The following is a 25,907-nucleotide window of genomic DNA, read 5'->3' on the forward strand; positions in this document are numbered from 1 at the left end:
CACTAAGCACAAAAGGATTATTTACTGCAGAAAAAAAATACAAATTCTTCTGTCAAGTGGCAGGAAGTACAGGATATGCATTTCCACTATTAAGCAGGTAACTACAGTAGTAAATGATCAATTATGAAGCTCTGCTAAAGCACTGAAGCTTTCTGAAGGCTTCTGGACTGGGCGGTTCAGGTTTGGGTTGGTTTTCCTGGCTCACCTGACTGGAACAGCGGGAATTGGAGGTATTAGATGTGATTGCACTGGGATATTCTCCATCCACTTACATTTAGATCACAGAATGGTTTGGGTTGGAAGGGACCTCAAAGATCATCTAGTTCCAACCCCCCTGCCATGGGCAGGGACACCCTCCACTAGACCACGTTGCCCAAAGCCCCATCCAACCTGGCCTTGAACACTTCCAGGGATGGGGCATCCACAACCCCTCTGGGCAACCTGTTCCAGTGCCTCACCACCCTCACAGTAAAGAATTTCTTCCTAACATCTAATCAAAATCCACCCTCCTTCAGCTTTAAACCCATTACCCCTTGTCCTGTCACTACACTCCCTCATAAACAGTCCCTCTCCAGCTTTCCTGCAGGCCCCTTCAGGTACTGGAAGGCCGCAATTAGATCTCCCCAGAGCTGCCTTTTCTCCAGGCTGAACAACCCCAACTCTCTCAGCCTGTCCTCATAGGAGAGGTGCTCCAGCCCTCCGATCAGCTTCGTGACCCTCCTCTGGACTCGCTCCAACAGCTCCATGTCTCTCCTGTACTGGGGCCCCCAGAGCTGGACGCAGTACTCCAGGTGGGGTTTCACCAGAGCGGAGTAGAGGGGCAGGATCACCTCCCTCGACCTGCTGGTCACACCTCTTTTGATCAGCCAACCAGGACACGGTTGGCTTTCTGGGCTGCAAGCGCACACTGCCGGCTCATGTTGAGCTTCTCATCAATCAATACCCCCAAGTCCTTCTCCTCAGGGCTGCTTTCAATCCATTCCCCACCCAGCCTGTAGTTGTGCTTGGGATTGCGCCAACCCATGTGCAGGACCTTGCACTTGGCCTTGTTGAACTTCATGCGGTTCGCACAGGTCCACCTCTCAAGCCTGTCAAGGTCCCTCTGGATGGCATTTCTTCCCTCCAGCGTGTTGACCACACCACACAGCTTGGTGTCATCGGCAATCTTGCTGATCGTGCACTCAATCCCACTGTCCATGTCGCCGACAAAGATGTTGAACAGTGCCGGTCCCAGTTCCCTGAGGAACACCACTCATCACTGATCTCCACTTGGACATTGAGCTGTTGACCACAACTCTTTGAGTGCAACCATCCAGCCAATTCCTTATCCTCCAAGTGGTCCATCCATTGAATCCCTGTCTCTCCAATTTAGAGACAAGGATGTTGTGCAGGACAGTGTCAAATGCCTTGCACAAGTCCAGGTAGATGATGTCAGTTGCCCTTCCCTTGTCCACCAATGCTGTAACCCCATCATAGGCGGCCACCAAATTTGTCAGGCACAATTTGCCCTTAACAGATCAGCACCACTTTTCTTACCCCAAAGCTCAAGCATGCATTTTTCCTCAGCTTCAGGACCAGGGTCACTCTGACCTCACAGTTTACCCTGCAGTTAGGTCCTCGTACAGCAAAATTCTAAAACTTTTAAATTTCACAGCTCAACCTGTGGTTCATGGCTCCTTTAGAAAGGAAAACGCGTGTGTAGGGACATCACTAAAGGTTTCAGAACAGATCGTGAAGTAAGAGCCGTGGTTCCAGAGCACCCTGAACAAGCAGGGAATTGCTAACAATTGCAACCGTTCCCATCAGCCTACCTCTGCTGAAGGGGATGCGTGAGCGGAAACGCTTCTGGACAGGACGTAGAACATTCTCTCATTTCTCCACTCAAATGAATGTCCAACGCAACTTCAGAAAAGCTGGACCTTACACAGGAGTGCTTTAGCAGTAACACAAGAAATTATCTTCTCACAGAAATGTCACTTCAGCATTGTGAAGACTAACTAGAAGTGTGCGCTGCTCTGCTGTGCTTTTGAAGTTACACCAAGAGCTTATTATTCCTCAGCTCGTATTTCCTCCCACAGCATATTCGGGTGACAACATTTGATGGCTGAAGTCAGTCAGCCCGATTAAAGTGACTAGAGAGCAATCTGCATACTTTCTTCCCCACCAGGATGACCTTTCTAAGGAGAAACACCAAGATCTCCCAACCAAAACCAGCAGCAGCAGCCTAAGTAACACTGAGAACTTCCCTCTATACCCAGTAAGTAATGTGGGGGGAGAGGGTGTAAAGGCAGGGAGAAGAGCAGCTATGCTATGAATCTATAGAAGCAGTTACAGAAGTTCAATGTGATAGCAACAAGAAAATCTCTCACAAAAACAACTTAAAATTACTTTATTTTTTCAGTATATTAGCACAGTATTTACAAAATTGTTTCATGTTGCATAAATAAAAACATTTTCTTGGGTAAAGACTGTAGATTTATAGATATTTAAAATGTCTCTATCTTTATATTTACACATATATGCACACACACACAAATGGAAGCATACAGTTATGAACAACTTTGGTTTTGAATTACTGGTGGGAAAGGGCTGGGTGTATCAATGACTTTTTAAACTCTCGCTTGTAAATTTGTACCTACGAGAAATCCAGAGCCGAGCCCTCAACGCAGCTGCAGGACCGTGGGCTCTCCCATGGCTGGGGCAATTGATTCTGGAGCCTGCACATGGCCACCGAGCTCCTCAGGTCTCAGCAATGGCTGCTAACCCCTCGGCCTCGTCCCACAGCAACACAAAAGGGTTCTACTGCAGTTTGCTTTCCAAAAGTTAACATAAAGCTATTATACGTAATGTTTTTTATAAGGCAGAATACCTCAACAGAATTCCAGTTGGTTTGGTTTTTATCCCTCAACTGCTCAACTTTCAACTTGCCAGAGGGCACGACCAGTTATAAATAGGGAGCTCTGCATGGTACTTTATCAGGTAAATCCTTACACTGAATTGTTAATGGTGAGTAATCTCCCATCTTTAGGTAGAGATTGCTGTGATTATGGAAAAACCTGTATCGAGATTCATATATAGGAGCTCAAATCATATATGACTACTCCTACTGACAAACCTGAAGGTATGAAAATAAGTGTAAACCATACGTACTTCTTAAATGTTTTACCACATTAATAACCCTCTTCACTGTGGCCAGGTCCACTGACTTTAGCAAGGGTTGGACCATGGGTTGCTTTAAGCGGTTCAATCCTGCGGCCCTAGCAAGAGGACCATTTATAAGTAAATATTGTAAAATCAGGTACCGCAGTTTTATTTTGTTGAATTCTTGATGCAAGGTGTCTGCAACAAGACTTGGAGCTCAACACGTAGAGACCTGACTCTCTGCAAAATGCACCCACAACATGGATATGAACCTTAGCTTATAACATCCAACTCTGAGACGTGACAAATTACTTAGAATTTTTAAAACCATGGATTTTATTACATTACTGCTTGGCAACAGCTTTCCAAACAAAGTTTTAAACTGTTAGAAGGAGAAAAACATGTGTGCCTTTGAAATGCATTACCTTAGTACGAATAGGAGACAGTGTCAAGATTTCTACAAAGTATACATGAAGTCCAAGAGAAACCAACTATACTGGAACAACTCTCAAAACAGTTGTAAAACATGGTAAAATCTCATGGAATGTGCAAGTCCTAGAAAATTGATTTTTAACTGTACCACTTACGTATATACAGAAACTGAGCCTCCTTACTTCTCATCACCTACTCCTACTTACTTTCTATTTTATGTATTTGTGATGCAATGGGCAGCATCACAAACTTGGGTCAGAAATGAAATGGCTCCTTTTTCCATTCAAGGAAACAGATTTGGAAACTGTCAAAAATACACTAAATAGGACAACTCCTATTTTTATGGAGCATCCATGAGTTTTACAAATTCACTGAGTTAAGAAAGCCTGAAATTGCTTCCAGTACCACGCACTGCACATGAACATACACAAGAACCACATTCAGCATGAAAATTACTAGCTGCTGTGCTCCATAATTCCAGCGCTGAATTAGGCTCCAACAGCTGAGCAGTTTCTCAAAGAATATAGAGGAGGCACGAACAGCTCTCTCACTGGACTAAAACATCGGCCACCAGAGCATACATGGCTACTGTCCATAGAGAGGAATACTACTGTTTCATGGAATTAGGAGAACTCAGTTAACATAAGGAGAGCTGGGAATAAACTTTGTACTTATGCAACTTTGTGTATAATAATTTTATTTTTTTCATGAAAGTTTTGCTGAATGTCAGAGAAGATGTATTTGTACAATCTCTACTTCCTGCTTGTATCATAGACATATGACCATACCTTGCCCATGCACACATATAAAGAAAACAAGTCTAAATGGTATTGCAATCTTTGGGCTGAGCAGGCCCATTATCAAAGCAGTGACAAATGATAGTTTTTGAAAGTAATACCACTAAGGATTACCGCAGGGAGACCCTGTAGTGGGCAAACAGTGCTTTTTATATTCTCACCCTCAACTATACCATATATACCATAACAAAAGAAAATAAAGATCACATGTGGGCAAACACACACGTTCCTCGCTACAGCTGCTGTGACTATAAAATGACATCATTTATATCAAAAGCACTTTTGCCACACATGCAAAACAACTAGTTTCCTGAATTTCTTCTGAGTAGTGCATCTTCAAGGCCACGGTGTATCAACAACGGTGTACTTTTCACATATCACATGCCCCCGCAGTTCTGGGAATTAAAAAAAAAAAAAAAAAAAGACAAGATAAGATAATTCGGAAAGAGCAGCAACATTTTGTGCTGCCAACCCAAGTTACAGCTTAAAAAAAATGACTTTTTATTTCAAACTGTGAAATAAAAAGCATGTTTAGCACTCAAGTAATGGAAAAGAGTGGTACTAACAGCAACTGATGCTTCAGCCTCTCCACAGCAGAAAAATGGACACTGTCTTGGAGCTCCGACTCATGGAATGGCGTAAGCTGTAGTGGCTCCCAGACTTAACTGTCTGACCTGTCCTATCTACTCCTAACGCTGGTTTACTTTCACATGCCATTTTGTAAGCCAGTCTGCTTCAGCATCTGACTCATCCTCCCTTCAGTGTGTGTGTGTGAACTTTCAAGGGAAGGTTAAGTTAGAGAGCAGGTAGGGCTCAAAAAGTTCCTGCCTCCAGCTTGCGAGTCAGAGTCTGCCATCTATCTGTAAAACCTTCTGTTATTTTTAGGAGCCATCTTTCAGGGCAGAAAAAGCAGATGGACTTCTAATCCTACCCTGAAAGTCAAAATGAAATGGATAATTAGCAATTTCTTTGGTTTTGGAAGCTCTGCCTCAGCACTAGAAGAGGAGGCAGGTTTTTATAAGCCTCAATGAGACCCAAGAAGAAACAGTCAACTTAAAAGCGGATCTGCAAGCAAAACTACCTTGCCCTTCAGCAGCATGTGGTAGCTGTATCAATCCCACCCTTATCTCCCTTTGGTCAGTTTTGAATGCAACAGACTGGCAAATACCTATTTGTTTCCTGATCTCAAATCACTGCCTTCAAGAACAAGCAGTAGCCACTTCTGAAGCAGGACCTACCATCCAGTCCTCCTACTTTAGCTTATACGAACTGGTATACATTTTATCAATGCATTTAGGAGACACCGATGCAGTTGTCCTTTGTACTGCAAAAATGCTTGTATTGCTATTGGTTTAGAAAATAATCCCATGGCATATTTGGATGAATTACGTAGTTGTCGTAAGTAACATAAACCTAGCAGTAGGTGGTATTTGTAAGGAAGTCTGTTTTTACAATCAATTGATATAGGTTTTTCCAATTTGGGCTAACTAGTACCTCATTTATTGTCACAGTGTCAGTTCATGCCTTCTGGAAGTGGCACGGTAAGTAAATTAACATATTTAGAGTGACCTTACTCTTTATCCTAACTAATGTTAACGTTAGCAAAATGTTGTATTTTGACGCAAGAGTACCAGGCTAAGGGTCTAGTGATACCCCATGACAGGCTTGCTCAGTTTCCAAGAAAAAACAGAAGTACAAATAGCATCAACACGTGCTCTTTTATCCTACTCCCATGAAAGGGAAGTACAGCTTCTGAACAGAAAAGAATCAATAAAAACCTGTTTTCATTTTCAAACCTGAGCATCTAATCTAGAATTTAGGCTCTTCAATGAGAGCAATCTGGCCAGGCAAACACTGTTACTCTTCTGATGGGTATGAACTACAGGAACCAAGTATCTTGGCTACCCACTTTCCTACCAGTTTGAGAATTTTGGGCCAAGTTAATACAGTCCCTCCCATTTCATGGCTTATTATAAATTAGGAGGAGTCTATTCACATGTAGTCGGTGTTGCAACCTTAGAGGCTATTATAACATCAAAAAGTACCAATCCCAGCATTGAGAACATTTCAAATTGGAAGGAATCCTAAGTTAGGCCAGGACACTACAACATACATCTTCCTTTACAATATCTGGTAGACCTTTAATCATTGAATATAATCAACGGGCAGAAACCACAGTGCACTTTTAATATCTTAAAGTTCAAAATTCAAGTTTGTCAAAAGTAAGTTGATGTTTTTTAAGCAGTTCTTAAATTTTATTAAGATCTGTTTCAGTTCCATTCATTTTTGAACACTACTACTTCACCTTGAAAAACAATAAACTGAGTGAAATCTAATTGGAATTCAAACAATCTAACAAAACCCAAAGAATTGAAATAACATCTAAAAGGTGGAGGGGGAGAGAAAGTCTACTTTTAAACCACTTTTCAGTGAACTTCTACAGGAGATCACCAATTAAACACAGCTTAGTTGCATTAAGAACAACAAAAAAACACCCCCAAAACCAAATACAACCACCCACCAGCAAGGAAACAATCCATGCATCTTATATACTATCTAAGCATAAAGGAAGCATACAAACTATTTTGACTTGCCACATCTGACCAGAAACATACTATTCAATAGTTCTCTCTCACTGATTCATCCTCTTTGCTGGTGAAAAATACACATTCTTCCCCTATGTATGTTACAGAAAACAGGTATTCTTTCTTTTCAATGAAATATAATTTGAGTAAGAACAGCACCTGTATTGAAACTTGTCCTCCAAGTTTCATCATATTAGCACTGCGTAACCCTAAACATCAAAATTCCCAATACATGTCAATTAAAATAAATATCTGGAGATGTATTTGGACTTACCATCATTCTAACATCACTCCTTTTGCATCTTTAAAAGCCAAGCAAATGGATTAGTAATGAGCCAAACAGCAAGAAATGCTTCATAATTAATATTTAGATTAATTCTAAAATTTGGGTTAGAACTTGCTACTACTTGGCATGCCAATTAGTGAACAGAATAGCAAAAAAAAAAAAAAAAAAAAGAGAAAATGTCAGTCATCCCTTTCTCACATCTTACACACTATCAGAGTATCCCAACACCATGGTAGAGTTTCCCCAACCCAAAGAAATACCAAAAGAATGGAGCGACAAGGTTAGATTTTGCTATCATCCTAAGTACTCCACCAAGATAAATGCTCAAATAAGAATTAAAATAAATTTTCAAGACTTGTCCCCTTTTTTCCTCTTACAGGTTGGTCTTTTTGTAAAGCGAAGAGGGTGGATATAATATCCTGAGATACTAGATTTGTCCTAAAACAGTCAAACAATGCCACTGGCTAGCAATCACAGTAGCGCAGAACAGGGGGTCTGGAGCTGCAGGCATAATTTCATCGAGAGATGAAACAACTCTTACTGACTCACAGAGCCACATAAACTGACATACCAATCTGCCATCCCAGTGGTGTTGTATTGAGAACTACAATTTTTTTTAACCTTTTTCCATAATTAATCACTTAATTAGAAGATAAACCTTGAATATCACCTACCATTTAGTGGTTCTTCTACAGCTTTCTGCAAAACATTTAAAAATATATATATGTATAAAAAGCCTTCATGTTTACTTTTGGCTCGCCACAGTTAAATTACTCTAATTGACATATACAGTAAGTAGTGATTCTACAAAAATGAAGAAAGCTGAACATTAATAAAATTACCTACTAGAGTTCTGAAATTTTTACATCAAAAACAGCATTCTCCAGATTTTTCCCCACTGTAATTTTTTTCTCAGATGAAATACCCCTAGGTGGCAGCAAAAGGCATGCAGACACTACTTTTAAGCTCTAAAATCTAACTGATTATTTTTGTGATTTCATCAATGGTTAGTAATAAAGCAGTTAGTAATAAATGACTAAAAAGAAAAAAAATAGTAGCCAAGCAATCAAGTGTAATGTCCTCAAAAGGAAATACACCACAGTTGTGCATTTAGTCTGGTAGACAGTCATCAGAAACAACACATGCAATCTACAGAAGTGTTTTAAAAAAAAAATAAAAATCAGTAATTGGTTAAGATGGCAGATTTCAAAATGTACACCCTTTCCCCTCTCAGACTCAAGAAAATATCAAGCATCATTTTGTAAGTGTGCCCCAGTGTCAAAATTAAGCACTTCACCAATATTTAGTTTTCCACAGTCTTTAGATTACACAGAATCAAAGTGTATTTTCAAAATTACTTCACATCTATTTATTGTTTCAAAATACAGCAACAAATGCTGAACAGCCCTTGACTGAAATGAGCAACATACTAACACAATTTTCCACTAGGTCTTTCTGTAACTTCCTTAAGTTCACGAGCACAAATTATTGTCACCTGAATTCCTCCCTACACTAACTGCAGCTATAAAAACCCTATTTTTAGTGGTCAAGATTTCCAATGACCTCTAAGTATTAAAAATTTATTTGATTTCATTCCTGTCTCCAATTCAGAGAGTAACATGGTGTTCACTACCACATAACTGTGGCTATCTCTTTATTCGTCAAATCCTCGCTGCAGTGTAAAAGCACCTCGTGAAGAGAACAGCTCATAAAGAGAACGGAGTTCCGCAAAGGATGGTATTTAGCATGTTGGTTTCTATTTCAAAGTTTATTCAAAACAAAAAATGAAGTTTTAAAAAAAAAAAATCTCCTTTTGCCCTTTTTGCTTCCATTCTACAAGTAAACATGAGCATGTTTGATAAAGGCAAGATTACATTCTGAAAGAAGCGTATCTGTGATATACTTCAGCTCATTTTTATAACATAATGAACTTCATGAACCTCCTCTTTTTAATTTTTCTTTACACTCCATGCACTAATATTCCTTCCATAAGGGACCTCTGAAACATTATTCCTTAAAATGAAAATGGATAAGAAAAAGCAAAGGGGAAAAGAAAAATTAAACTCTTTATTGTCCTAACTGCAGTCAGCTCTCCTGCCCCACTGTTAGAAACCATCTTTCTTAAACAGCTGAGTCTCAGGCTGTAGACCGAAGAGGGGACCTGGAAACATGTCTCAGATGACGTCTGCCAGCCAAGAAATGGGATGACTTAGTATTTGCCATGCTCCCCTGCTACAGGGAAATTTTACTGGTATTTTACAGCTGTGCCTCTTTACTTGCTTCTGCAAAATTCCAGAAATCAGGCAGTTCACATTCATGGATCACTAGAAGGCACTGTGTAAGTCTATGAAAATTACTATTTTAGGAATGATTACTCTAGAATTCGAAAAAACTGACTAAAAATCCTTCTTTAAAAAAACCAAAGTGTCTTTCCATTTGTTCTGTGTGACCTAACGACAGAAACTCTGCTTTCAGATAGTCTCATCAAATTAAGGGGCATTATAGGAAAATAAGAAAAAAAGATCAAGGCTATAGCACCTGTATGGTTGGGAATTCAAGAGAATATTAAAGGGTTCTGGTGTGAAAGACCATAGGCAAAAAAAACCAAACCCTGAGTCTTTGTTATAGGTCACCTCGATAAAAAAAAAATCCAACAGTATTCTGTATTCACCTTAATGAAAAAGCATTTTTCATTAAGCTGAGCAAAAGGTCTTTATAAATTCATATGAAAGAGTGCATTGTAAAAGAACACAGAACTTCCCCTCACATCCACCACTTTTTTGTGACAGCCCATGAAACTCCATTTGGGCACAACAGTCAGAGTCGCCCTTAGGTAAGGGTGGCAATTACAGTACTATAGACACACTCAATAGGGACAATGAAGACCACCAACTCACTCAACATTAGACATCTGTTACACAGCCAGAACTTTTGCTTGCTACCAACCTGGTCTGAATTCGAACTAGTGAAGAAAGGTTCAGTATCTCACTACAATCCCCTGAGCCATCTAGTCACCCCAAATTTATTAATTTTAAGCTTACCCCTGGACGATGATGATCTTTCATTCTGGAACCTAAAATAATTACAAAAAAAAGTGACCAGGCAGATGAATAAATGTCATGATCAACAAAATAAAAATACCTACTGTTAAAACTTGGAACAGAGTAGCAACACACAAAATTGAAGCTTCCCCTATCCAAAACTACTATGATGTTCTGCAAATTCTTAAAGCTTCTAAGCACTCTTCTGTTCAGGAACTGAATAATCTTATCACATACAGTCTTGTGAATTGTCTCACCCATGCATTCAGCTCTAAAAATGAACTACGCTACACACTATTCTTTGTACTTATTTTGGTATGCTGGAATCAACCCCAACAGCCACATTTGACTTCTTTAGCCAGTACAAACTACAAATGCAGTATTTATGCAGATCACTAGCACACAGCATCAAAGTTGTATATACGAGTAGCCCAAAGGCAATAAAAATTAATTTTATCATTGTTAAACGGCTTGCTTCACCTGTCACATTTCTGACTCATCTTCATCTATCTCAGATATCAAATAACAGGCATTCTGCCTTAACTTCTGCTCTAATGGAATCCTCCCTGTCTCAGGGTCTATTACTTCTCACCATGCCCACGCATACTAAACCTAGAAGACTGCATACTTCAGTGCAGACTAGGGACTGCACTGGCTGTATACACATCAGCTTGAGTCTGGAAGCAATATATCCTCAATGGCATGGTTCTGAGTCCAAACTAACAAGCTGTTTGAAGAGTCTCCATGCACAGCTTGAAACAAAGTCACTCTGCTCTCAGACCCGAACTGTGAAGTCCACATAATGTTATGCTGTGGTGTGCCAGCATTCCAATCACACAGCATTGCTATGTTTTTTGCTTATTTAGCAGGCCTGACTGGCTTTTATACCTTTAAATCTCTCATGATTTTGAGATCTAGTAAACAGAGCAGTTTCCAGAACAAAGTATTGCTATTCTTTGTGCCTGGCTTTTAAAATTAAGCGTAAGAAAAAACAGGATTCACTAAAACTGAAGGGGTGTGCTCAAATTGCTCTTATTTTAAGCTACCTTTAACCAGTGGAAATCACTAGCAGATGTGCTGGGTTTGGCTGGATAGAGTTAATTTTCTTCATTACAGACTGTATGGGGCTATGGTTTGGATTTGTGCTGAAAACAGTGTTGATAACAAAAATGTTTTCATTAGTGCTGAGCAGTGCTTGCACAGAGCCAAGGCCTTTGCTGCTCCTCACCCCACCCCACCAGCGAGCAGGCTGGGGGTGCACAAGGAGTTGGGAGGGGACACAGCTGGGACTGCTGACCCCAACCGACCAAAGGGATATTCCATACCATATGGGATCGTGCTCAGCATATAAAAGCTGGGGGAAGAAGGAGGAAGTGGGGAATGGTCAGTGATGGTGTTTTGTCTTCCCCAGTAACTGTTAGGTGTGATGGAGCCCTGCTTTCTTGGAGATGGCTGAACATCTGCCTGTCCATGGGAAGTGGTGAACGAATTCCTTGTTCTGCTTTGCTTGTGTGCATGGCTCTTGCTTTCCCTATTTCTCACCCATGAGTTTTCTCCTTTTTACCCTTCTGACTCTCTCCCTCATCCCACCAGGTGGGGCTGGGAGCGTGGCAGAGGGGAAGTGAGCAAGCAGCTGTGTGCTGTCTATTTGCCAGCTGGGGCTAAACCCCAACAGCAGATTTTGCTTCTTTAAATTAACATTTTTATAAGCTTTTGTCTGCACCATCCCATAACCAGCTCTGTAGAATCCTTGAAATCCTTTTGCTCTCTTTGTTTTAGGCTTCAGCTAGCCAACTGTGTAAATGCAGAGCTTAAACAGCAACATCCATCCTATGGTTGAAACAGTCTTACTTAAAAAACCTGGCTGCGTTGATCTCAAGACAGTTTATTATAAGCTACGAATTTCTTTATTCAAAATTCCCTGCAGGCTCTATGAAACAAAGCCAATATATACAAACTTTTCAGTAATTTTTAAACTATGTAATTGTGAAATCACACCTTATGTTCAAGTAAGCTGCATCTACCTCAGAAAAGCACAGCAGAGAAAACTGTTTTTCTGAATATTTAAGTGCTAAAGAAAAAAATGCAGAATATTAGGTGCTACTTACCCATAATAAACACGTAAGCCAGACTAAACGAATTTGCAATAGCCATAATAGCTAAGCCAGCAATCACAACAGATCCATGTAACGGAGGACAGGCTGTTAAAAACACGATAAAAGAAACTATCACCTGACATGAGTAAAAGCACAAACTTTTCTTTTCGGATATAACTGAATACTAAAATAAATAAGCCTGATTAAAACCAGAAGTGATTAATTTCTCTTTCAAAGCTATCCTCAAACTACCTCTGCATCTTTCTTTTCCTGTATACATTCTTTAATGATACACAGGCATTTACCAATTTATCCTGTTTAGCTGTACTATTCTACTACAGTGTAGCTATTCTGCTGTCATTCACTGCGACTGACAACATTCTTTCATTAATTGTATTTTAAATTTAAACTTACATCTTCAGTCCCAAATATTTGAACTATAAATGCATTAGATTACAGAATACAATACTGTTACTGATAAAACAGGGTTAAAAAAAAAAGGGAAGAAGGGAGAAGAATATGAGGGTAGTTCTGAGGCGAATCTACCACAGATAACAGGAATTCTCCGGGATATCACAGAGTAGAAACTGGCTATTACAACCTAACTATAGTTTACTACAGAAACTCCTTGTTCTCTGATCCTTGTTTCCAGGGTCTTGAAGTCATTGAAACTACCTGGGAGCTCAACCTAGGATGAGCTATTTTTACTGATGCTTTAAGCTAAACTTCCAGAGATACAGATAACATCTACCTTATATGACCTGTGAAAAAGGTCACCCTGAAAAACTAGGGAGACTTTCCATTTACAACATAACAAAAATACCTTCCATTCTGGATTACTCTAGAGGATTAATGCTTTACCAGAAATCTCCCATCAGTTTATTTTGCTATTACATTTGACAACACTTAGATGCCCCTTACAAATACTTCTGTAAATACTAAACAATAAGCATAAAACTCAAAACACAACTCCACTGAAAGGTCTATCATTTCACTCAGATTAGACAAACCTTTAGAAAACACTTCAAGGAGAAATAGTTTTTCTTAAATCCCCAAGCAAATAAATGATTAAAATGAACAATGTCTCTAAGAAACAGTAAGTCAGGGTTATAAAGTTCTTCCAACGAACATGAGTATGTATTCTACTACTAAATATACTGCCAAGGATGCCAAGTCCCTAAATTCACCCTTTCCTCTGCTGTGGGGTTTTCTGGTGGTGGGAGAGGAAGGTAAGCATGGGATAAAGGGAGGGTTAGAGGCAGGGATAAGGGGTACCGCTGTGTGCGGCGTTTAGTTGAAGTTTCTTTACCACAGTGACTGTTTTTCAGTGCTGAAAAGGAATGCCAGCCATAACCAGACTTAAAATAGTCCAAGAATGTTTCCAAGTTTACTGTCTCTGCATTTGCCGCCTTAGGATGTTTCAATGGTATTCACTTCCCAGTGACTCACTTATCACTCACATACAAGCGGACATTAACAAGGAATTTCTGATATATTTGTTGAACATGAGAAAATTATTATGACTCTAGTTTAGTTTCTAAATATCCTAGGCCTCAGAAATGATAACAGCAATAAAGGTCAACGTTGGGTTTAGGTGACTCTTTAGGGCATCACCTGTTGCAAAATTCAAACAATTAACTTTTTAAAGCAACTGCTCATATAATGCAGTCATGCTGGATATAGTCATACTAATGAAACTGATATACGTAATACTACCTTTGGGCTATTCTTCTTTCACCAGATTAAGAGAGCATTAACACAGTACTCCCAAAGTACGTTTACAGAACTGACTTGCTAACAGTCAATCTAGTGAAGCCATTTTCACAGCATTTTGATGCTACAAATAAACAAACATCAAGTACAGACAAAAGTAAAAAGACACTTTTACAGAAGATAAATTGCTTACCTGAGACACACAGTGCGAAACCAACCACAGCAATTATATAACCAAGAACGTGCAAACCTATCAGAGCAAGCATTGCTTGTGATAGACTATCAAAAACTGGGAAAGACAGAAAAAGAAACAAAATTGTCATTTTTAAGAGAGATATAAAAGGTAGATCATTCACATAAAGCTAGAAAACCAATTCTTCTACATTCCAAGCTCGACCAGCCAGCATGATAACAAAACAGCTATGCAAGTCACTCAGGGCTCCTGTATGTATACAAACACAAATATATTTATGCATAATTATAAATAAATCATATGTAGAAAAACATAATCACACACATTCTGTGACTTAGTTATCTGCCCCGATCCCAAGACACAGGGAGGAAGAACAGGAATCACTCAAATGTCCTACCCTAAATCTCATTTTTCAAGCAGGTAACTGATAGTTCTTCCCTGAAGCAACTTAACCAAACACAGGTTAAACACTTTGTTTCAAGATACTATGAAGGTCAGCAACCCAGCATGCTATGGTAGCACCTATTTATTAAAAAAAAAAAGAAACCCCCACAAAAAAAAATCCAACCAAAAAAACCCCCCACAGTATGTAGATTTGGGGGGAGGAGGGGTGCGCACCTGAGTTTTACTATCAGTATGTTCTTGAGCTAGTGAATTAAAAAAATACTCACTCAATCCAAATATAAAGTATTGAAGTGGTACGAAAATCACAGCAGGGACTACAATTAGGCCAAGACCGGCTTGATTCTGTGCAGAATAGCCATCTGCAAACATTTGTATGGAAATTAGTAAAACAGAAATCCTTGATTGGAATAAAGCACAAAGCAACAAAATTAAATCATTAGTATCATAAACTTTTTAGGGTCCAGAAAAAGTCCCACTGAAGCACCAGAAGCACTTCCTAGCCCCTAATATTCACTCAAGGCACCAGGAAAGAAAATAAATTTGGAGTCTGTATCTCCCTATGATCATCTGAGGGCTTGACAACCACAAGACTGGTTTTGTTGTATTCTATAAATTTTTCTATTTTAAAATTAGTAGATGGCAATTAACATGTGGTACTAACTGGCATACTACTGCATGGAGGAGATTCATTTGTGCTCTTATTCTCTTCAACTAGGCAGGCAATTTTAATACACTTACCTTGGACAAAAAGAACAGTGCCTACAACAGCAGCAACTGTGAAGATGATAACTGGTACAATAATGCCCACTTTCTTCTGAGGTACAATTTCGTATTTTAATGCTTAAAGATAAAACAAAGATACAGACAGAAAAACAATCAGACATACAGATTCTCTCACTAAAATACACAGATTTTATGATAAGAACTGTTATCCTAAACAAAGCAGCAAACTCCTAAAAAATTAGAACTATAAATATTATCAAGATTTCATTTGTTTTCATTGTTAGATATAGTTAATATGGCTTACTCAGATAAATAAAACCTGGCACTGGTGTTTTAGTCAAATTCTGAATTCCACCTTCTATACAATTCAGGTGATACGTTATCAAAATAACTTTGGGACATGGTATAGGTTAATTCAAGTTGATGCACTACTGACATTTAAATAATGTTACAGTGAATTTGTTACTCAGGTGAGCGTCAGACAGGGATTTAGAAATTCCAGTTTTATTTCTCTTCTAGAAAGAGGGTACATATGACAAAATCGTTAATAGTATCCTATTTATGGAAGGGTTACAGAATACTCTCTCGTAATCAAAACTCCATCTTTCATGATATTCACACTGTCTAACAGACAGGACCTTAGTCATACTCCCAAAAACAACTGTAATTCAAACCAAAAACTTATTTGGAATAGTAATAATAGAAAAAACTTCCTGCATATCTGTACTGGAAATTAACATTTTTTCACATTATAAATATGCTAAATAAGGAAAGCAAGACACAAAGGCAAAAATAAGTAATGGATATGCTATAATTAAATCCTAAAAGCCAATCCTGTAAGCAAAAAAACCCCCCAAAAAAGCCACGCCGAAAAAACCAAACCAAAAAACCCAACCCCCGCATAAAACACAAAACCAAGAAAACATATATTCCCAAGTGCTACACAGAAAAATCAAGCCCAGTTTAACAAACTATTTAAAGGTATACTGTAGCATTGCTGGATTCACAGGCTAACTAAACCAGGGAAAAATAAAGGAAAAAATACAACAAAACCAAACAGTAAGTACACCCATATTTATTAAATTAGAGGCAGCATGATTACTTTTCCCCAGAGAGGTCATAAACCTCGCAATGAAGTGCACAGATGCAATAAAATCCAAGTAGGCTCAACTTAGTCCTGTAAACGGTAGTGGCTCTCCATAGATACATCCATGCTTATTTCATGACAATAATTACTCTCCTATCAAAATACTAAAAACATTAAAGTTTTGCTATGAATGGAAGGCAATGACAATTCCTGAACACATCAGAACAAATCAGAGACTCCTAAACCATTATAAACAATAATGAAGATCAGGAATGTAACCCATATAATTGTTTTCAACCTCTAACCATGGATAGACCTTTGAGGAGTCACATACCGCTTTCAAAGGTTCATGAAAAGGTGATAAAGGAAATTACATATAGATGGCTGAATATATGTGTGATTACTATAAATCACACCGAGTGTGCTTGCTTTCTACATCTTATGAATTCAACTAAGCAGAATTATTTTTTATTTTTTAGAAGTCTACACACTGAAAAAGGCTAAAAAAACCCCCAAAGATTGATGTAACAAATTGAACCACAAGGAATCATCTGGAAGACTAGGACATAAAGCACACTCTATACTCCATATATGTTGGACACCAGTGTATAAAGAATATGTCTGAATGTCTGACACTAGTGAATGTACAACCTCTGAAAACATTTAACAAAACCATTGATGTTGGTGTTGAATTTTAACTCAGCCAGTGCTAAAAGACTAGTGAACAATTTTACATTAAGGAGAGAGCACCATCTTTGTCTAATATTGATTTTATGACCAAAAATGAAACATGTTCCTGTTTCTAATGGTCCAATAATGTCACAGTGAACCAACAGTGAAGAAAAGCTTCCTTGTTCTAACCAATGACAGCACACATTATCTATTACACCTCACGAAAATTACACATATGCCAAAAAGCTCACCATTTGCAACAGCACTGGCAGCAGAAACATCACTGCGTGGCAGACTAGCTCTAAACACAGACCCTTTAGGCTGCACATCATACCTTTATCTATGAAGACATACAGTTGCTAAAAATCTTAACCCCAGGAGGCAAACCCTGGCCTCCGAGCCAATAGAGCAAACCGGCCCAGATCCCACCGCTTACGGCTAGACTCCCTACAACAGACTGCCTGCGTTCATACTGCATGACTGGGGCACTATGTGGCATGCTGAAGCCCCAAAACACACATCTTTTTGATGAGGTCTTTTTTTTTTTTTTCCCCAGTTCAAATGCCCCAAACTCTGCAAATACTATGTCAGACCAGTGTTTTCATAGCTTGATGCCAAAAATGTATGTTACATGTCCTGAACGTATCCTTCACTGAAAAGAAAATGGAAGATTATGTGGCACAAGAGTGTAGCTTTGGGTGCTCTTATTAACCAAGCCTTTAAGTAACAGTCCTTATTAGGAACTCTCTTGTGGTGTTAGCTGATTCATGCCAAAAGGTAGCCCAGAAATGAACATAACACAATGTGGATGGTCAGGAGAGGATTCCAGAGCAAACCAAACACCAACTTATTGGACAAAGCAGACGTACCTCTGTGTATTACCTGGATCAATTCTACCAGACATCTTTTAGATGTAAGCACTGTCTTTCATTTTACATGCAAGTGATTTTAGGACAAATCAGTAATTGCAAAGAATTAAAGATCAATACTTACTGATAACAATGAACTGAGCCGCACACAAAACAACAACTGAGAACAGCAACACTATGATGACAGCCCTTTCCGCTAGAAGAAACCATGATCCTAGAGAATAAAAAAAGAAAAATGGTAGGAAACAAACAAAACCTGAGGTTATTAGCTTTACATGTATTGCTCCTTTTAGGCTATGCTCTAGATTGCTCAACGCTCACGGTTAACATTAAGAGTTATAATAGGCTAAGAAAGCTATGACTTCTACCTATGTGTTTTTCACTCTGATCTTGTGTGTGACAACCTAGTTTTTCAGTATTTCTAGTTACCCTAACGTTTTCCAAACTGGAAGTCTTAATCTTCACTGCAGCAGAGGATATGCTTAAGCTGTTGTCTGGCAGTACGTGCCAATTAGCTTGTGGAACTACAAACAGCACGGTAGATCAGAAAAGTGGTGTATTTAGGCTAAGCAGGGAAGTTGGGCAAGATTTGAAAAGTCCAATTTGATGCTTCCCTAGCTATTCTATTTTACCTCCATCTGCTGTAATTCCTGAAGAAGTCCAGATGTGTAATAAGGAATACAGGAGCTAACATAAATGAGAAGGAAACACTGCTTTGCTAATTTTAGAAATCACACATTTTCCTTTATGTCTTCCCACTATCATCCATTTAGCTTTTTTCCTCCCTGCATCTTGGATGCCTTAGGCTGTTCAGTCACTCGTGCTGTAAGACCATGTAAGCCACCTTCCAACATAAAATTCTGAAAATATCTCCACTGAACTAGAAAATGCAGTTGATTCTTGCATCTCTGCTCATAACTTCATTTTGACTCAGTCCGTGGAATCCAAAGTCTCCATTTCTTACATTATACTTGCCACTGTTTCTCTGCCTGCACACTTGCTTCCAAAGAAATTTCTAATCTTCATTTAGATGCATACTCCTTGCACTTACTCTCCATATTTAAAAGCTGTATCTGCAGCTCCAGAAACACAGAATTAAGTAGCAATATCTCACAACTCTCAATGCTAAGGAAATACCTTGAGGACAGTTAAATTCACCAATTCCCCTCTTCCCCCCCCCGCCCCCCGCAAGGGGTCACATAAGAAGATACTGTGGTTACAACATAAATACAAGGCAATCACAAAATATACTAAAAGCAGAGAAATGGAGGAAGGGGGAAAGTGTGCTCAAAGACAAGGGCACTAGCATGTAAGTCTTGTTCACTCTGCTACCCACTTCCTATGAGAATCCATGAATTCTGTAAAGTGAGATGGAGACTAGTTGGCTTTTATAAGATAATCTTTGTAAAAGCATCAATGGCAACATATTAGTAGTGACAGCATGAATTCATTGCTCAGAAATGACAGAGTGAAGACTGGTACAGTATTTCCATTACTCACTAACCCTTTTCAAAACTCATTTGCTACACTTTCTTCTATTAGCTCATTATCTCAAGAGTCTCTCTAGAACACTAAGGAATAAACAATAAAAAAAATACGCAGAAGAATTTAAAGAGAGAACAAGCAACTATTTTACCTTCAGCTAAGCCCTCAAAGATAAGACTAAGTTTTATATTTTCTAGCATATACTCTCAAACCTAATGTGACCTCGCAACTATAAATTCTTCACCAACCACATCTTTCCTTTGGTGTTGGGGTATATTCCTCGCCGCAACTGACAACTAGAAAATGAAATTAGAAAAATCACATCAGTTTCCTGCTTTGTAGTCTTTATACTGCTTTCAAAATTTTCAACACAGAAAAAGTAAAAATTAAACAATGTAACTTGCAAATGGGACTTGACTCTACTACATTGTCAAGCCTTGTTTCCTCTTCTAGAGCTTAACGCTGAATGGCAAAAACAGTTCAAAAAGGTTGAGTAAGGAAGACGCTATAAGAGAAGGAAACACACTGCCTGTATCTCTTCCCTTGTTTTTGCAGTGTTCTAAGAACCAAATGATTTTGTAGCATCCTCACTCTTTCAGTGGCTGTGCCCCTCTCAATCCATTTTAGAATCACATTTGTTTTGCAGTATACACGGTTAACTCAATAATTAGACCCAACTGTGAATGACACGGATGTTTGCAGCAGGACACAAGTAACATCTGTTTGAGCTTCATAAACATTTTAACGACAAATGCAAAAAACTAATACCAAAAACATCCTAGGACAATTCTACAGTGCACAGGTACAACTCCAAGTGCTACGCATATGTAACATATTGAATGCTTCTGAGAAGTTTTCCAGAAGCAAGAAGCAAATCTCCTGTGCTGAGCAGATAAACAATGCACACATACGTTCAGTGAAACTGTCACTTCTGCAGAACACCAGACAGACTGCACATGTACAGCAGATTCCATTATTCAATAGCTAAGGTGCTAGAGCACGTGGGCTCTGTCTGACAAGATACAGTAAAATGGCTCACTAAATGAGAAATTCATCACTTAGTCACCATTATTTTAGTTTAATATCGTCTTCTGAAGACAACACTTAATACTAGACAACTGTAACAAGACACCATCTAGTAGTAGCGTTTTCAGTCTCACTGGAAAACTGCATACCTTCAGATCAAGTTTTAGAGCTCTTATACAGAACTTCTATTAGTTCTATCTGTAATTTTTCCAGCATAGCTAAAGATTGCAAGATGTAATTCTTCAAATAAAAGATCTCTGCAGCCACTGTGATGGATGTATACATCTCAGTATCACAAAGATATTAGGAATATGACTCAGTATGTAATGCAATAACAAGAGGGTGCTGAAAATATCACCAACTATAAAAGATGTGGGAAAGCATAGATTTTGCTATATTAGTGATCTTCAGACATTATTATAGAATGCAAAAACATGTTCAGATCTTTCCCATAGAAGCACTTCCCTATAACTTAATCCAAAATAACTCATTGGTGTCCAAGTTAGAAAGCCTGGGTATTTTTTTGTATCTTCAATTTAAAGTAATACACTGTTGTATTTATTATTTTTCTCTTTCCCATAAGATTTTGCTTTTCTCTCTCAAAAGGTTCTAAAACAATGGTAGGCAACTCACCTGAGCCGTTTCTAAGTTCAACTCTTGTTTCTCCTTCTCTGTTTGATTCTGTTACTTCACAACTGTAATTTCCAACATCTGCTTCTGCACTGTTAAGCATTAGAGAGGCAACACCCTTGGGTAAATCTGCTTGAGATACTAAGTTAGCTGATGGAACTGTTGGATCTCTGAGAAACTTCTGGTTTGCTCCATTGAAAGAAAAAATTCTATTTCCTTGTTTTTTCCACGTAACAAACATGACATTTATATTGTTCTCCTTTAGATTAGTCACATGGCAAGGTAAAATGACAGTTTTATTACAGTCAGTTTTTTCAACAACATTTGTCCCACTAAATATCAACTGGGCAGAACCTATAAAGAAAAATGAAAATTGACACATTCAGAATTATTTCTTAATATATAAGAAAGAAAAAAGAATTACAACATGTGACTTGGGAAAACAAAACAAACTCTCCTGTAAAACCTCAAAAAGAGAACCATGCTTTAAGGGAGTAATAAAAGAAGGAAAAAGGCATTATTATCATTCTACTACAGCCCCTCTACACAGACATAGCCATTCTCACATTCATTTAATGTATACATACCATAACCACAAAAGTAATAAAACTTTGGGCTGCCACTTACTTGGACACTTCCTCTAGAATGCCATATGCAGAAATACTGCATTAAGGCCTGGTTTCTGCAAAGTATATATATAACATTAACCACAGGTTGTCCCACTGACGCTCAAATTTTTGCTGCTGATTACACAGGTATCTAAAAACAGAAGTCCAGGCATCAGTTCCACACAGGCATCCCTTACACTTCGTTAAGGACACGGAGGAGAAAAAATTCTACTTCTACACTTCTGAGAAAAGGCAGGCAGGGCAGCTTAGTCAATGAAGGTTTGTCATTTGTTCCTTCTTATCTCTGAAGGTGGAGCCACATGTCCATGGCTTTAGATTGTTTCTTGCAAATTCTCTCTTTACCCTTCCGATGGAAGAGGTGCACACACAATAGCACACACTAAATAAGATTATTACTTAGTATTTCACTGTACATACAACAGAATTGAAAATGGAGAATTCGTAACAACAAATGTCCTGTATTATAAATCATTGTGATTAACGCCACTAACAATAGCACTCAATGCAGGTAATGAAAAACCACCACCATCACACAGGACTGTACTATCATTACTGGGGTTTACCATTTCTCTCCCACATTGAATCACAGTTCTAAAACAGTAGTACTGACTGAACACTGTTTCAAGAAAGACCTAAATCCTATGTTGAGATTATATCTGAAACGAAGACCCATTCATCAGTTCTTGAGAATACCAAAAATTACAACATCAGTATTTAAATTACACCAGGAACCAGAAGAAAGAGGTTAATTACACTAACTTGACTGCAAAACATGAAGGTTTTGAATTCTGTATTTTCTGTGAAATTTTAACTTAGTTTAATAGCTGTTCTAATAGTCCTTGCTCCCCAAAGTCCCAGTGGCATTAGTCATTCAAAAGGCGTGACTATATCCACCTGACAAAACCAAATATGGGAAAAGATATGTACTGTAAAATAAGACCACAACCCCCAATACTGTAAGCACACGGACTTAGAAACTGGAGTAGCTCCAGTGACTTCAGAGGAACTACTGGTACTCACATGCCTAAACCAGCTCAAAATTGTAGTATGTATTTGATGACTAAATTCAATTAGGGGAAAGGGAGGAAGAAGGAAAAAAAAAAAGGGGAAAAAAGATCAATAGAAGTTGTGTCAGTATTTGCAGTAGCTCAATTATTTCAAAGCAACAGTCCTTGAAACACTGGTTTAATTTTCTCACACAAGTCACTGGATTACTACTGAATATCAAAAGCTTATTATAAACTGACTAAATATGCATTATGCATGACGGCACTTAACATTGAAGAAATAATTATTTTCTGGTTTACTGTGTTGCATTTTTTAAACTACCTCAAAAAATAAAAGTAACAAAAGCAGAACAAAGAGAAACCATCCCAAAACCATCTGTTTTATTTTAACAGTACCTCATGACAGAGGGTTTCTGAGTATGGGATTGTTGGGTTTCCTTTTTTGGTTTTTTTCTGGTTTTTTTTTTCTTCATTCAGAGCTAGCACGTTTACACTTTGCAGAAAGAATTTATTCTCTGCTGACTCCATCACTGAGAAAGGTGATTTTCAACTAAAGGAAGCAGCTATACTTCCAAATATTTACCAAAGCAAATAAAAACAACTATCTTGAAGGAATTAAAACAAATTGATCGTGATTTTCCCACTAGTATTAGCACAGAATGGCAGGGAGCTGGGAATTACCGATTCCACCGGTTTGCTCTTCTGTAGACTATGAGAGCTGGCATATTTTGCCTGAAGCCAATTAAGAAGTACTCATGTGAACTGCTCCACCAGCAGAGTGCTGGGGAAATAACGAGCAGGTTGCAGACAGACACCAAGAGAAGCAACAGACAAATATCTGTGGGTTTTGTCCTCTGCAAATTTGACTGCTTACTACAGATGATATTTTCCCACAATCAACTTCCAACGTTCTTCTTGTGGTACGAGGAAGTCATCAGAACCCTTCAGCAACAGTTCCCAAATCCTGCAAGCAGCAGACTACGAGGTGGGCTACTAGCCTCAAACTTTCTCACGGATTATCGTATCAGAGGTGTCACATAAGGGTGACAATTTGAGAGCCTTACATTAAGCTATATGGGGGGTGTGTGTGCTGCTTCTGAAGAATATGCAGTTGTGAAGCTGCCACAGAAAGGTTGTTTCAAATGATATATGCAGTGCAAATTCGGGAATACTGTCCCTTATGTCAAAATTGGCTAAGCTTGGTAGTTGCACCTCATGGACACCTGCATTTCTCACTGACTACAAAACATGCTAGGGCACTCGGCATTTCAGCCAATCTCCAGCTAACTCAGGAAACCAGACATAAATTCAGATACTAGCTTTAAACACACAGGTTTAGATGTGCTGTTTACTGACAGATGAACAATCTAGCATTTGCATCTCAGTGAAAAGTGTTGTAATTTTCTTAACCCTCCCTTCCCCCACGGAGTTTCTTCCTGAGGCACAGAAAAATAAGAAGTTCGATTGTGAGGTATCATTTACATATCAACGACATCCGAACTTTTTTTAAGATCAAGAAACGTCGTCAACCCTAGACTAGAAACTGTACAGCAGACGACCAGTTTGATCATCGTTATTTCTTCAAGAAAGCACGTTAAGCTAAGCTGCCCTAACGCTGCTAGGCACAACAAGACGAGGAGCTTTACGCTGGTCACGGCGTCCCTCCTCTCCCCCGCAACTTCTGCAAGAAGCAAGCCACCCCCAAACCCCGGGAGGACGAGGGAAGCGGTAGGGCGTAGGGCTGGAACAAACACACACACCCCCACACCCCCCCCGCCTTCAACGGATGGCGAGCTACACCTCAGCAGTCCGCAGTCCCACACACGCCTGCTGTCACCGTCGCTGCTCGGCGGTCACCAGTGACAGCCGGGAGCTCCGGGCAGGGGCGATATGAGCCTCCAAGCCGAGCGGAAGGACCTGCACCTTCTCCGCCACGGTGGCGGCAGGGCGGGTAGGTGCCGCGCCGCTCCGCTGGCCCCGCGGGATCGGCCCCCCCCACGTCGGATCCCCCATCGGCTCGCCGCCAGGGCGACGCCCGCCCCTTCCTCTGCCGCACGGCCAACGGCTGCGCTGGCCGGGGAAGGCGGCTCTGCCCTCCTTCCCTCACACCCGCGCACCCCCCCACCTTCGCCCCCGAGGCCTCGCCCGGGCTACTTCCGGAGCTGGCGGGACGCCCGCACCCCAACCCGTTGGTAGGCGGGGGTGGATGCAAGGTGTCTCGGACCCGGCTGCCGCGGCCCCTGCCGCAGGCGTCGGGAGGACGAGAGAGAGAGAGAGAGAGAGAGAGAGAGAGAGGAGGGCGGCGAGAACTCACCGGCGCCCACGGCACTGAGCAGCACCCAAGCGGCCAACAGCCACATGGCGGAGCGGCGGTGAGGAGCGCGGCGAGGCAGCCCGACGGCCTCCGGAGCTGGTCGCCGCAGCGGGCGGGCGAGCGGGCGGCTCCGCACAGGGGGCGGGGCGCCCGGGGGAGGAGGAGGCGTCCTCCCGCCGCTGATTGGCTGTAGCCGCTTGCGCGGGGGTGGTGACGCACGCCTCTGCTTCCTGCCTCCGCCGTGCAGTGACGAAGGAAACCGGCTGCCCGCCGCTGATGACATCCTCGGTCCCCGTCCTGCCGCCTAGCAGTTCCCGGAAGCGCAGGGTGTCGCCGCGGGGGGGCCCTCCGCCGGCGGCAGGCTTGGGGCCACGGACGGGGAGATGGCTCCGCTTCCTTCCCCCTCCCGGGGAATCCAAATAGCCCGCGGGAATAACTTCAACAAAGCTCGGGGGGGGGGGTTGTTGGTTTTGGTGGGTTTTTATTCTTTTTAAGTAATTATCAGGGCTTTTTCTTCCTTGACCGCTTGCGTTCTGGGGTCATGATCTGTTTTGTTTTTCAAACATGCGTGAACAGAGCCGAAGGTTGTGCTTCGAGTAGCGGCTGAATGAAATGGCTGACTAACATGGCCGGGGCTGCGAGGAGGAAGTTGCCGAGTCCCAGGAAAGGGGAAGCGCTGTCAGGACGGGTCCCGCTCCACTTCCCCGAGGGATTCCGCCACCGCTTTCCTGGCTTTGAACGCGGTCAGAGTCCCCTTCGGTGTCCCGTCCCGCCAG

At 40.3% G+C, this 25,907-nt stretch overlaps 1 protein-coding gene across 5 annotated transcripts; it reads right to left on the bottom strand.

The window, feature by feature from the left end:
- Positions 1-2,372: 2,372 nt before the first annotated feature.
- Positions 2,373-25,546, bottom strand: CD47 (CD47 molecule). 5 transcript variants are annotated; one of them, XM_075767549.1, is made up of 12 exons: positions 25,132-25,282; positions 21,185-21,535; positions 19,774-19,821; positions 18,165-18,254; positions 15,428-15,529; positions 14,956-15,048; positions 14,285-14,380; positions 12,391-12,483; positions 10,283-10,314; positions 7,916-7,940; positions 7,230-7,257; positions 2,373-4,765 (listed from the first exon to the last, which is right to left on the bottom strand). In XM_075767549.1, exons 1-11 carry the CDS (start codon positions 25,175-25,177, stop codon positions 7,232-7,234), a joined length of 1,002 nt encoding a protein of 333 aa, XP_075623664.1. In that variant the 5' UTR covers positions 25,178-25,282; the 3' UTR covers positions 2,373-4,765; positions 7,230-7,231. The 5 variants fall into 5 exon arrangements, with proteins under 5 accessions (XP_075623664.1, XP_075623656.1, XP_075623686.1 ...); XM_075767541.1 differs by lacking the exon at positions 7,230-7,257 and having other exon boundaries at positions 25,132-25,546; XM_075767571.1 differs by lacking the exon at positions 19,774-19,821 and having other exon boundaries at positions 25,132-25,285.
- Positions 25,547-25,907: the final 361 nt, after the last annotated feature.

Source organism: Balearica regulorum, chromosome 1 (assembly GCF_011004875.1).
Source record: "Balearica regulorum gibbericeps isolate bBalReg1 chromosome 1, bBalReg1.pri, whole genome shotgun sequence".
Classification (NCBI taxonomy): domain Eukaryota; kingdom Metazoa; phylum Chordata; class Aves; order Gruiformes; family Gruidae; genus Balearica; species Balearica regulorum.

Excerpts from the sequence above, each read along its gene's own strand:
- CD47 (XM_075767541.1), bottom strand. The coding sequence starts at position 25,414 with ATGTCATCAGCGGCGGGCAGCCGGTTTCCTTCGTCACTGCACGGCGGA. Across the intron at positions 15,049-15,427 it reads CACTGTTCTTTTTGTCCAAG|ATGGCTATTCTGCACAGAAT; the intron begins GTAAGTGTATTA and ends AAATGTTTGCAG. Across the intron at positions 7,941-10,282 it reads AAGATCATCATCGTCCAGGG|AAAGCTGTAGAAGAACCACT; the intron begins GTAAGCTTAAAA and ends AATGTTTTGCAG.